Here is a 14,013-nt window from a genome sequence, read left to right as displayed (position 1 = left end):
TTTCCTGTATTTGCTCAGGTTTCTCCATTTGCATCAATCATTGCATTCAAATCCTTGATTTGATGGTCCAGATCTTCTAAAAACAGCAGCAGAGAGACAAAGAGATTTACATAAGTAATAATGGGCTGTGTTTAACCAACCTTTTCCTATGGATATGCCAACATTAAGATTTCTAATAATTGTTCTCAGTGCTACAAATTACACTTCATAATTAAGAAATTATTATCAGGAGAGTCCCAGCTTCTCAAACCAAAGCACTTTAGGTAATGTTCAATACACATTTGACAATTCAGGAACAAGGAATAGTATAAAACAAAAGTCTGTTTAAAGATACACTTAATGACCGGAAGATAAAAATTACTTTTGCTTTTCACATGCCTGATCACACATTTGCATAGATATTTTCAGCTTAGAGTGAAAGAGATAAACATGCTTTGCTCCCTTCAGAAATAGCCATGTTGAAATTATAGAGTAACTACAGAGGGGAAATAATGTGGTAAAAATTAGTAGCAGTGAATTAGGTTATATATCAAAACAGATGTGTGTCAGACAGTGAATCAGAAGTTGTAAAAGATTCAATAATTTAACTTAGCTGGCAATTCTAAACAAACTGTTATCCCCATTGCTTAGGCCCAGTACTATAAACTGATTATTACAACGATTATATGCATGCCATCAAGATGGTGTCAACTCTTAGCAACCACATCTGGAAAAAAATCCATCTCCAACCTGGCCCTTCAGGTCTTCCAATGGTGCACCCATTATTGCTGCTATTGAGTCAATCTACCTCATTGCTGGTCATCTCCCTCTCTTTCCTTCCACCTTTACCAGCATTATAGACATCTCCAGAGAACTAGGCCTTTGCATGACATGTCCAGAGTATGACAATTTGAGCCTGGTCATTTGTGCCTCATGTGAGAACTCTGGATTGATTTGTTTGAAAAGCCATTTGTTTGTTGCCTTAGCTTTTTTTTTTTTTATACAGCCCTGAACTGTATGCAAGTGTCAACCTCAGCCTGCTATTCTCTGGGCTTATTCATTCATCAAGCTGCTGCTGGATAAATAGTATGGGGCATGTATCTGGTTGTAGGTTTATTTTCCATTTCCTTTGCTGCTGCTTTGATTCTTCCTATGACTTCCATCTCTCTCCTTTCTCAAATCTTACATTGTCTGTCAGCAATTACAACATCCCCTCCCCCCTGTTCTTTCTAGCATCTCTTCTCTTCCTGTCTTGCTAAGACCTTTCTTTTCTCTCTTTCTTCTATATTGGGTAGAAGTCTGAATGGCTTGCTTGCAAAGAGTATTTTAAATTAAGCTAAGGCTCATATTAAATTTGGTCAAGGCTGTGCATGGCCCTAGGACTGCAGGTGTCCATCCCTGCCTTAAATAAAGGGAATCAGTGTGTCTTCTTTAATATAGGGGGTTTCCATATCCAGAAACTGCATAGTTAAGGCTAATCCAGATTTGCTAGCAAACCACAATCATGTCAAACCATCAAAAATTGCCCACTGTAAAAAAACTTTTGTTTTGAGGTACTTCTTGTTCTATTTCTATTGCTAGAGGAATCTGGAAATGCCCTTAAATCATTTTAAAAATACTCTGCATTGTAGTACTTCTTATAAAGAACAGTGTCCTCAGTTCAGCTTAAGTTAGTTATAGCTAAGTTCACCTGAAAGCAATGGATCTGAATTGATTATTAGTGATTTCATTGATTTCACAAAGAAGAATTGCTTTAAAGTATTGGCTAGGGAGGCTGATGCCCAAAGAGACAGCCTCTGGCATTTAACTGAAAATGCAATGTGAAAAAAACAAATACCTGGTTAGCAAATGAATGTAACTCATTAAATTTTAAAAAGTATAGTAAATATCAAGCTCATCTCTGGTGACGTTCTGGAGATCTTTTTTCTGGTCGATTGTATGGAACTGGGATTGCCTTGCCATGCCATGCCATGCCATGCCATGCCATGCCATGCCAGCCTGCCAGCCAGCCAGCCAGCCAGCCAGCCAGCCAGCCAGCCAGCCAGCCATCTATCTATCATCCAGTCTAGCCACAATGCTGGTATCTCTGATAATTTCCCATCCAAGTAGTAACCAGGATGTCCTTGTTTAGCTTCTAAACTCACACAAGGTCACATGTGGATTAAAGCTTAAGTACATTAATCTTATATAACTGGCAAGCAATAAATACAATTAAATTGAGTTAAATAAGCAATTTAATTGGAAAACAAATAGACACTTACCATACTACGTGTGCAAATTTATGGTTTTCTTTCCCTTAAACTTTAATGGTGCTAAACAAAATCATAGCAACATATAAAATTGTTGGGATAAACAAGCTCAATGAATTTTTCCCAGTGACCGATGCATTTCTTTGATCTGTAAACAAGAAAATGTAATCTTTTGGGTTTTTGCACAAAACCTGATTCTCCATTGGTAGGTCTAAGAAATTGGGTATACGTATCTGTTTTCATAATCCTTACCACAGCAGGATGCTCAACTTTTTTACACCAGGATACTTTAGAAATCACATAAATGTGATCTTTTACCATGATTGTCATGATAACAGCTTGCCTTTTCACAATATCCTAGCTACCCATAATATTCTCTATTATCCCAGTCTTTTTTTCTTCTTTTGGGGGAGTTGGTAGACACACTTCCCATTGTGCTCCAGCTGCCCACCATTTTCCATTTTTAAAGAATGCCTGTGAAGCCTATGTAGCTCAGACAACTTTGGAAAATAAAGATGAAGCTAGAGACTGGTGCTTTCTTTGCAGCATGTCAGCTTTCTAATTAATATTTTTGATTAAAACTAAAAAAATTAAAGATGGATGGACCAGGGAGTTTAGCTGGCTGGGGAATTCTGGGAGTTGAAGTCCATACATCTTAAAGTTGCCAAGTCTGAAAAAGATCTAGAACATGGAATTATGGCATTTGATTCATTTTGAAAATGATAGATGAGAGTTAATTTCAGGGAACAGCTAAACGTCAGTGCAAGTCAAGTCCTAGCAGACATTGCCCCTTAGATAATTACTGTCATGCTCTCCTGGAAGAAGCAATTCTAAATCAACAGAATATCCTACTACTTTGATTCTATTGGACTGGCAGTATCCAAAAGGGATTTCACTTGTGCAATAATGTTCTGCATCAATCTGTCAGTCTCTTAAAGTTGTTGTTTAGATATTTATCCTTCACATGTCTTTCAACCTTTCTGATTATGTCTATATCATTAAGACATTTCATTATCTACAGCAAACAAAGCAAATAGAAATGAAAAAGAAAAAAAGACATGTACGTGTGGGGAAAGTGAAACAATAACAACAACTTTGAATAAATTGCCTTAGTATTAGTCTCCTAGGCCCCACAACTCAAGTATGCAGACTTATGGCAATAAATTGGTTCAAAATTATATGCTTGACAAATATGGAAATTCCATTGGATTCAAAATAAAAGATTTCCAACATGCAGAAAACCAGGGGAAATTGACATTTTAAGGCAGGGACCAAACGTGAGGAGAGTGGGTAGTGGAGGATCAGAAGCAAGCACACTGCAGCTTCTGAGCCACTGATAGACAACTTGTACAGCCCTTGGAGCCAAGAAGTTGACCAGCCATGTTTCAAGGGTTTCCTTGATATAGCACAATCCCTTAGGTCTCTAATTTTCACAGATGCTAAAATAGCATATGCCGTGCTTATAAAGGTCGAATACATCTTCTTTTCAAGAGAACTGAACATGACTTGGCAGCATAGACCTGTCCTAGATCATCACGTGTACCCTTTTCTCCTGTTCAACTGTAAGAATTATTTTATCCCCGAAACTGGAAAACGTTTAGTCCCATACATTTATGGTATAGAGATATGGATGCAATGGGCTAGAGTTCTATTTTTGTTCACTCTATGAAAAGTATATTTCCCATGTTAGAATCCCAGGAATTTAGCAAAAACCGGATGAACAATATTCATAGAAAAAACTAATATCAGGAACAGAAACAATGTGGTTTCCACATGATGCTAAGTTATTTCCAGCATGGTTTCAAGTCCTTAGTTCAGTCTGCCCCATCTCCTTGCATGTAGTAAATTTTACCAAGCAAAAGGAATTGGGGAACAGCTGGGAAATTGCTCCCTCCATAATGGAGACATCTAGCTCCTGCCAGCGGCTAGCCATCCTAGATATTTCAAGTGGTTGCTAAGCTAAGATGCTTTCCGTGTATAATGACCCTGTCTCTCTCACATATTGTCACAAGAGGTCCAAAAGACATTATCTTCCATTCATAACCCTTCTGTCTTTTCCCACTGCTTCTTTTGTCTTTGTTTCATATAAAATCAGTTAAGGAAGAACATAAAGGAGTATCTGCAGATCTTTTAACTGGTAGTATTAGGACCGTTCTGTGATCTGGAAGTACCTAAAGCAGTGTACAACTTTCTGTTTCATGCGGTGAGATAAATACAAATGACATGATCCTCTTTCTTTAGCTCTAAATATTGGGGATGAGTTTGTATGACCACGATGTGGGAGAAAGCATTAATTGCCCCCTCCCCTTTTGCTTCAGCTTGCATAAAGATTGATCCTCTTTACCACTGTAATTTTGGAAGAGGTGAAAAACAGAAATATATGTAGGAAAGACTTTTGGAAAAGAAAGAGTTAAAATGATGAAGATTGTTTCCTAGAGCAGAGGGATGGACCCCAGAGGAAGAAATCTATAGAGCAATTTATGCAACTATAGCTAGCCAAAAGAACTGTTAGAATTGAACTGTTGGAGATAACATGATTCATCTACTCCAGTGGAAATTGCGCAGCTCTTCTGATGTGCATGTTTTATGTGTATGCATGTGCACATATGTGCTTATGTGTTTAAAGTTAGACTTTTCTCAGGTTCTGAACAAAGAAGGAAGCTGAAGGGGAGAAACCTGAAAGAATATATTTTGCTCATGATATTATCTGGGCTTTATAAGGAACAAGCAAACAAAATGTGGTTTTACGCAATAAATGCCCAAAATAAAAATAACACAGTTAATAGTTCCTATTAAGACTCTCTGAGAAAAGTGAATAAATTAAAAAGCCAGAACTTATAATTAGCTAGCACCTGTAATGGAATGACCTTGGGAGACAGGAGGAAGAGGTGCAGACTGGACAACAGGCATGTAAAAGATGCCTCGGCCCACAGAAGGAGGGAGGGCATGAGAAACGTTTCAGAAGGGACCCTCCCTAGTTTTCTGGAGAGCAAAAAGAAAGGAGGGGAGAAATACTTTCAAGTCTTGCAAGATTACGTTAATGTAACCTTACAATAAAGATGGAGCTAGTATCCCTGGTTGTGCGTCTTGTCTGGACTACCTCACAAGCCTAACAGCACCAGACAGTATGAACAATTACCTCCTATTACTTACTATTTCTAATCCAGGTGAGGTTTTCCCCTCTGCGTGTGCCATGTTTAAATGCTAAATACTAGTATTTACACACATAATGCTGTGTTCGTGCATACTTAACCTGGTTTCTGAATTAACTCATTTTCTGCCATCAACATCATGCTTTAAAACTGGGGTTCTGAAATGGTTGTGACACCCGCCCAGGCAGTTCACAAGCAACTTTGAAGAAGGTTGCAATTTGGGATTTGTATTTGCAAATCTGAAGCCCAGGCAGGCCAAGCTGAGCAGCGCTTGCTCTGGTTTTGACTGAGTGAAGTAGAAGCAAGACATGGAGCAAGTTCTGATAGACATCACTCAGGAAGAGATCAGAGTCATGCCTCTTCAAGTGAGCTCTTGGAGAAGGCCAAGACATCCTGTTTTACTCCTCGGTTGGGCAACTTCAGGGCAGTGTTGAAGGGCCTTCCACAGTTTAAAGAACAGCACATTTCTTGACAGAAGTTAGCAGCAGGCACACTGTATAGAGAAATAGGCCCAAGAGGGAAAAAATGCAGACGCTACTCTGGGGCTGCAATAACTTTGTTACAGCAGTCAGATGACCCTCTACCTTTGACACTGTTTTCAGTGGCAAATTGTATGGAAACAATAATTGGTAAGGAAAAAGAAGTTGATTTCACTTTAAGTTATTTGCATCACCTTTAAGAATGATTCAGAGAAACTGGAATGAAGCTGCCTTAAGAAAGCTGGAGAGCTTTCAGAACTCACTTCCACTTTGCCCCCTACTTGGCTTGGACAGCCTGACTGTTGACTGCCCAGCAAAATAGACCGTAATGCCCCAATGGGTTTTGAGAAATGACTAGATTTGTGGGTTTGGCCATCTTTCAAAATCATCCATCAACCATGTTTCGATATTATCTGTTTAATATTAATTTTATTCATAAAGTGGAGCTCAGGAATTAATTTAGCATTTTTAGGGACTCACAGCATCAGAAAATTTGAGAGCCCTGTGATAAACCATAAATGGACTTAGTTCATGAAACAGAAAAACCCAAGGTTAAAATTAGCCAGGTTTCACAAGTCAGGACTTTACAATACCTTGCCTATTAATATTATTGTTGTTGTTTTGCACATTCAGGTTAGTGTTGACTCCTGGCGACTGCCTGGACCAGTCCCTGCAGTTTCTTTGGCATGATTTTCAGAAGTGATTTGCCCTTGCCTCCTTCCTAGGGCTGAGAGAGAGGGTCTGGCCCAAGGACACCCAGCTGGTTTTATGCCTCAGGCAGGACTAGAACTCACGGTCTCCCAGTTTCTAGCCTGGTGCCTTAACCACAACAGCAAACTCTACCTCGCTCATAATCTAATTCTGACATACATCTGAAAAGCAAGTCTGAATTATATATAGACGAGAGAAGATTTCAGTAATGATTGTCAAGATGGAGGATAACAAAAGACAAGAGCAAGAAGAGGACAACTGGATTTAAGGCTTATAGGAAGAGATTGGTGTATAATGGATGCATCACAGAAACTTAGTGGGATGCCCTATTTGATTTTAAAAAGCTTATGAGACAATCTACATGTTTAAAAAAATTTGTCCCTGCAGACAAATACTGAAATTTTGCATGGATTTTTTAAAACTTGAAGTTTTCTGGAATCTGAAATTTATGAATTCCACACTGAAGTCCTAGGGCTACAATTATGCCCCGAACCTGATCTCTAGCCCTGAGAGAGGGAGACAAAGTAATAGATAGGTTGGATTAGAATAATTCCTCACTATACCTGCTTCAGAAGAAAAAGTTATCACCCATCTTCTCTGCCCATGATTTCCTTCCAGTCTCGGCCTCATTCAATTATTCTTCCTAGATTTTAACCCATTGCACCTTATATCTTTTTCTTTCAGCTATCCTACATTTGAGTTCCTTGGCCATTATCTACATGTTTCTTAGAGCATCTTCAATATCATAGGCCAATCCTCCATATTCCTATCTGTACACAGTTTTTATGGTTGGAATCCTAACCATACTGGCTTTTCATTTTCTGCAAGGATTAAAATCCCACATAAGCAACGCATTACTCTTTTTACCTGTTGGAAATACTGTTCTGTGAGCTGATGTTTGCCTTGATTCCTTATTTTGGAATACGCAGCTGTAATTTCCAGGAATACTTGGTCTGATTCTCAAGATGCTGGTTATCTTGAAAAGTCCTGCATTTGTCAGAGTATATGTAGTGTTTGTAAATATTGAGTTGTTGATTTTCTCTTCATAAAGCCAAAAAACGTTAGCCAGGGGGTACCCTTCTGATTGACAAGTTAAGATGTGGTCCTCTTCTTCTTTTCTTTCCTGGATGTTTATCCTCTTGTAAGGTGCTACATAAAAAGAAAGAGAGTGCAATAATTACTTAAGATCTCTACATGTTTCAGACATTTCGTTCAGATATTTCTGTGCCACTGTTTGTTTTTATTTTCCTCAGAGGTGATTCACAAAGACATTATACTAGGAGAGAGATTTTGTGTTGATTTTACTAAATGCACTTTTTCATTCAGTGTGCGAATCTTTAAAAAATGTTTTGGGAAAAAGCTATAATGATATTATTAGCAGTTTTCCTCCCAATAATAAAAGCTTAAAAGGAACCATTTTTATCATGGCCTCAGAAAAGAAAGAAAGGCTTCAAATCCCTCTTTCTGCCTGCTAAATTTTGATCATTATTACTCACACAGAAACTCCTAATTGCATTTTTAAAAATATGTTGTAGCCCTCTGATCCAAAGGAAAAAATGCCAAGGGCTATAAAATATAACTCAGAATTTCTTTTTCAAGATTGGAGTGGGAAAATCTAACCTCAGAACTTCCCTTCTACCTGCCATGGAAATTTCTGAGGAGCCATAAAAAATAGGAAACAGGAAGTAGAAGATGTGAAGACAGTAATTTGTTTATTTGTTATAAAACAAATGATGACAAAATCATAAGCTCTCCTGGGATGTTCTTATCCCTCCATGATTACAAGGGTGTGTGGAAGAGAGGAGATAAATCCTAGTTCCCCATTGCCATCTGGGTCACTTTGTTAGAACATGACCAGCTATAGTTCAAGGTTGCCTCCCTCGTGTAGATTCCATGGCTGGTTGTGTAGGCCCCCTACATGATCTTCTAGTGCTCTAAAATAAATGACAGCTATTGTAGGTAAAATAGCCCCTCACTTGAGACCTTGGCTCTGTAGTGTGAGGAACAAGAAGTCAGCAAGGAGGGAGCAAACAAGGGACCATAATCCCCATGTATTTTTACACAATTCTATCTGCATAATGGATTAATATACCAAGTCTTTAAAAATCAGGAGGAGTCAGGGTAGCATATTTCCAGACTAACAATTTTTATCAAGGCATACGCTTTTTAATAAAATTTGTTCATCTGAAAAGGTGTTACCAGACTCCTTCGGATTTTTGGCCACCATAGACTAACACGTCTTTCCTCCTACAAGTAGTCTTCAGTGCTCTTTTCTTTGGAGAAAATGAATACTAGAAAGCATGTCCTGAATTTTTCACTGATAAAGAATGGCACATCATTAAGGTTTTTGCCACTGACGTTCTACGGCTACTAACCTTCAATTTTCAAGTCAATATACTTGTAATCAGCTTCATGATAGTTAACAACGCAAAGGTAACATCCAGCATCTGTGATCCTTACATGGGTGATATGTAGCATAGAATAGCCCCTTTTCAATTCCTCATGAAGCAATGTAGCTCTTCCTTGAAAATGTTGGTGTTGCCCTGAGAGGTCTTCTCGTCCATTTTGGAGCTTGTAAACTTCCTTGGGTTCCTCTGACAGTTTTTGCTGCCAGAAGATATTTAAATGTGTCAGATTCAAGGAGTTATCAGCTGGAAAGCGACATCCTATAGTCACATTGCTCCCATATTCTGCAGAGTAATGAGGTTGAACAACACTCACCCTGAATACAGCTGAAAAAAAAGCAAAAGAAACAAGCAGACAAAACTTGAGTATCCACCAGCAATTGACATTTTTATGCAGGAATATGTGTGCAGTAACCCAGCTAACTAGGAGCCTACAGATAGATCTCTAATCAATTAAATACCTTTACTTTATGTTGTTTTTACTCACAGTTTTCTTGTTCCTCTCATAGTCCTCAATTTTTGGCTGCTTTGTAGGATTGACTAGAATCTGAGCACCTGGGCTAGTCCTATTGCATTTCTTGTTCTTCCCCATTTTTCTCGACAATGTGAATTGATTTTCCAGCAACTTCTCCTGATCAGAAGGATCCCCCCCATGTTTATTAAATAAAACTAGATAAAAATTATGATATGTAGCTAAGCTACTTATAAAAACGAATAAAACAAATAAAATATCATAAGGAGCCCAGCAAGAAAGCTGCTGCTCTGTCGCCATCTTCTACAAACTCTTGGTTAAGGCCCTCTGTTCAAACACACATCTGAAAGTTCGTATAGGTGTAAATGGCTCTTTAAATAAGAGTATACCCACCTTTAATGGTGTCACTGACATACAGATTAAAAAGCATTGGGGCTAGGGTTGTATTCTAGCCCCAATGCTTTTTAATCTGTATGTCAGTGATTTACCTGGATTCCTGTATGATGTAGACACTCATATGCCAAAGATCCTTGATAAATTTATTAACATTTTATTATATGCTGATGATATGGTTCTAATGGCACATTCCCAAATAGGCCTGAGAAGACTGCTGCAAAAACTGAATACCTATTGTGCTCATAATTTTTTAAACATCGATAAAAGCAAATCTAAAGTGATGGTATTCTGCAGGAAATGCATGAAATATAACTGGCAGATAAATGGGGGGTCTATTGAACAAGTGAATCTTTTTAACTACCTAGGAGTGGTTTTTACTAGTACAGGTTTGTGGTTAAATCACTTCAAAAGAAGCTCGGCAAGGGCCATGGCAAGCACTAAAAAGCACTAAAAGATTATATAAATTATTTAACTACAATTACCCAGGCACTCTGTCCCCTATATTGAAAGTGTTTAGGGCAAAAATAGTTCCAATGCTGACCTATGGTGCAGAATTGTGGGTTTCAATAAAGCTACCCAACTTGAACAAATTCAGACCTGCTTTTTAAGATATATATTGGGAACTGGTAAGAATACAGTGGTACCTCGGGTTATGAACGCCTCTGTTAACGAACTTTTCGGGTTATGACCAGCTCCAGCTGCAAAAATCTACCTCGGTTTGCGAACTCCGCCTTGGGTTACGAACCGGATCCGCGGCCATTTTCCCTCCCGTGACATGGTCCGTGGCCATTTTTCTGCCCCTGACACGTGGCCCTTGGCCATTTTCCGCCCCGACACCTGGTCCGCGGCCATTCTTCCGCCCCTGACACGTGGTCTGCAGCCATTTTTCCGCCCCGACACATGGTCCGCAGCCATTTTCCGCCCCTGACACGTGGTCCGCGGCCATTTTTCTGCCCCTGACACGTGGTCCGCAGCCATTTTTCTGCCCCTGACACGTGGTCCGTGGCCATTTTCCACCCCTGACATGTGGTCATAGGGAGGGGGACTCTCCCTCCAAGCAATAGCCGTCTCCCTGTCCTCCATGCCAGAACGGATTAACGGTAATTACATTGAACCTTATGGGGAAATTTCCTTCGGGGTGCGACCAATTCAGGGTGCGACCAGAGTCACGGAATGAGTTAAGTTCGTAAACTGAGGTTCCACTGTACGTCTGCCCCTGCAGTCAGAGCGGAATTAGGTATCCATTCCTTACATAGACATCTAATAATTAAAGTATGCTTTAATTAAAGCATATTCCCAAAATATGCTTAACTGAGCAGATAAATATGGTGCAGCCCAATTCCTGGTTCAGCCAACTCTCTGAACTTATTTCACGATATGGGTTTTCTATTCAGCATCTGCTTTCAACGGCCTCTCAGGTAAGGGAAATTTTTAAACAGAGAGTCCTAGATGTTAGTGCGCAAACTGACATGGAATTATTGACTAAAAATAGATCATTAAGATGGCTGGCTAAAAATTCAACTACTTTTCAACCTGAAAAATATCTATCAATGAGTCTGCCACAATTTTTAAGAAGGAGCTATTCCAGAGCTAGATTTGGGTTGATGGATTCCATGGCCAAAAATGTGTGCTTCCACCACTTGCCATATCATGAAAGAACCTGCATATGTGGTTCACCAGCCATTGAAAATATTTTCCATATTTTGTTCAATTGCCAATTATATGCACCCATTAGGTTTAAATATCTATCACCCTTATTGGAAAGAACAGCATACTGGGATCCAAACCACAGATTGTCTTATTTCCTCCTGGGTTCTAATGTGCATATTGTTTGCAGAACTGCTAAGTTTATAACTAAGGCAGCGGTCATAAGAACCCAATACATTGAACAAATTGGGGTATCCTGTAAGAGAGATTCATTTATCTGATTACTGACTTCTTGTATTATCACATATGTATTTTATCACTGTATTTTCACCTGTCTGTTTTCCTTTTTGGAATTGGATTATGTATTGTATCTTGCATGATTTTAATTTTGTTTTGTTTTATTGATAAGGTCATGGGACTAATCAATTAATAATAAACTAAACTAAACTACTTTACAGTTGTGTGACATGTCTTTCTAAGGGATTACACATTCATGTGCTCACAACCCCTGTTGCTCCCGTAATGTAGAATCCCCTGAGTCAACTGGAGAAGATTAATGAGGTGGTCTTAATCATTATAAGCTTTCTAGAGGAGTAATGATGATCTAGAAAGTAGTCATTTCTTTTGTTGTTCCTCATTTTAATGTAGACTTACTCAGTAATATCATTTGCACTTCTGATATGCAAACCAGAATTTTTTTTTCTTTTGCTGGTCTGTACTTTTACCAATATAGTGATAAAGTCATAACATGATGAAAAATGCATACAAGAGAGAAGTACATATACAAACTCATGATGTTAGGAAAAAAGTGTGTACTAAACATAGATCTATTAGGAGAAAAATATATGAAAATGGGGAAATATTTCTAATCAGACCCTTTTTTTTCTTTTTGAGTTACCCCTGATGGAGAAATGGGAAGCAGTCAGTTTAAATTAGAAAAAGGAGAATGAGAAGCCAAGCAGAGGTGAACATGACAGACTGGCCCATCTAAATTGAGAAGTAGCCAAAAGCAGTATAGAAAGCTACCTGGGACGAGCTCTTTGAAATGGTTTCATTGTGAAGAGTCCCTGATTTCTAGCCAGTGTGTTTTAGTTTTACAACACATTTCACATGACCCATAAACCGGGAGATTACTATGAGACTAATTCCAGGCATAATAAAAAATTAGACTTTGAAAATATCACAGGAAAGCGATAGCACAATACGTATCACCTTTCTTCTTCTAGTTATGATTACCGAAACACACAATAAGTTAATTTTAGAGATCTGCAAATTTATCAGGAAGAAGATTCTAAAACCCCACATAATTCTAGAAATGGAAATCTTCAACAGCATGAACTGAGGAGTGGAGGCAGCCTTTTTGCTGACAGCCACAGTTGGCATTCAGACTGCATAATGAAGGTCTCATGAGTGCCATGATGAGGGTCTTCCCTACTCACAAAACTGCTGTCATGGCTGCATGGTAAATTACAAAACGAAAAGGCCAGGTGAGACACAGGAAGAGATGCTGAAGGAGAGATCTTCAGGCACCCCGCTGCTCTAAGCATCAGGTTCATGGTTCCAGTTGATTCTCCCAAGCCTGCTTCGATGTGGCTTCTTTCCCAGAATGGCTCTGGTTCCTAGTTGCTTGCCCTGAGTTTGAATCCACAACCAAACTCAGTCCTTTGGAGATTACTCCAGATAAGTTTGGAATATCTTTTGTGCCAGCAGAATGGAAAAGAGGGAGACCCAAGCAACAACATTTGTCCTTTTGAATATCTCCCACTGAACTACAACCGGGCTTGTTCCCAAAGGACCACGGCCACACCAAAGCACTGCAAGCACTGATTCACTTTGGCTTAAAGCCCATTACTGCCAAGCTTCTTCTAACCTGAACTTTTAGGAAGTAGTGAACAGTTTCAAAGTTCTGGCACAAATCTGAAGTTCAGTAAATTCAATGGACAATTCTGAGAATATTACTGGAAAATATCCAATAAAAAACTCTCACCTGCTATCAAAGAAAGCTGGGTTGCAAACAGCAGAACTGGTAGGAACTTGGCCATATTTCTAGGAATATCTTAAAGACAAGAGTAACATCATTAATATAATATTTCAGCAGGTTGACTCAGGCTAAGGTGCTTTGCAATATTTTTGTCAATAAAAGCCAATTCACTGAGGACTTTTAAAAACAATTGACAGAAGAAAAAAAAATCCTTTCCCACAGAGAAGTGGCTCTTTAGCCACTACTCATGCATAAAATATAAGGGAAAGTAGGTCTTTCCCGTGCTGGGAGAAGAGGCATCAATCAGACCAGCTTTCCCTCCATCTCTCTCCTTCCACTTCCCTTACAGGCAGAAAAGTAGAGGAGAACAGCTGCTTTGGTACCAGTTCTCCAAAGCTACAATGGGATTACCCAGTGGGATTGGAAAACTTGCAAAAGGAGATGCACTGCTCTTCTACTGCCAGTACCTGCACCAAAGGAGGTGTCCCCACCCTGCCTCTCTCCTCCTCCACTTCTCATAAACCTTATTCTGCAGGCAGCAG

At 39.1% G+C, this 14,013-nt stretch overlaps 1 protein-coding gene across 1 annotated transcript; it reads right to left on the bottom strand.

Moving 5' to 3' along the window:
• Positions 1-6,511: 6,511 nt before the first annotated feature.
• On the bottom strand, positions 6,512-13,532 carry CD274 (CD274 molecule). The gene is made up of 3 exons (XM_088130139.1): positions 13,478-13,532; positions 8,946-9,302; positions 6,512-7,719 (listed from the first exon to the last, which is right to left on the bottom strand). Exons 1-3 carry the CDS (start codon positions 13,530-13,532, stop codon positions 7,385-7,387), a joined length of 747 nt encoding a protein of 248 aa, XP_087986265.1. The 3' UTR covers positions 6,512-7,384.
• Positions 13,533-14,013: the final 481 nt, after the last annotated feature.

This window comes from Python bivittatus, unplaced genomic scaffold, assembly GCF_059951505.1.
Source record: "Python bivittatus isolate LINGU-HERP-01145 unplaced genomic scaffold, Pbiv_v1 ctg000850_np1212, whole genome shotgun sequence".
Lineage (NCBI taxonomy): Eukaryota > Metazoa > Chordata > Lepidosauria > Squamata > Pythonidae > Python > Python bivittatus.
This window is presented reverse-complemented; position numbering and strand designations above follow the sequence as displayed.

What these genes read in the sequence shown, in the direction of transcription:
- CD274 (XM_088130139.1), bottom strand. Translation starts at nt 13,532, where the DNA reads ATGGCCAAGTTCCTACCAGTTCTGCTGTTTGCAACCCAGCTTTCTTTG. An exon ending in CCAGCTTTCTTTGATAGCAG is followed by an intron (nt 9,303 to 13,477) that starts GTGAGAGTTTTT and finishes CTTTTTTTTCAG; the next exon opens with CTGTATTCAGGGTGAGTGTT. An exon ending in TATTGACTTGAAAATTGAAG is followed by an intron (nt 7,720 to 8,945) that starts GTTAGTAGCCGT and finishes CTTTTTATGTAG; the next exon opens with CACCTTACAAGAGGATAAAC.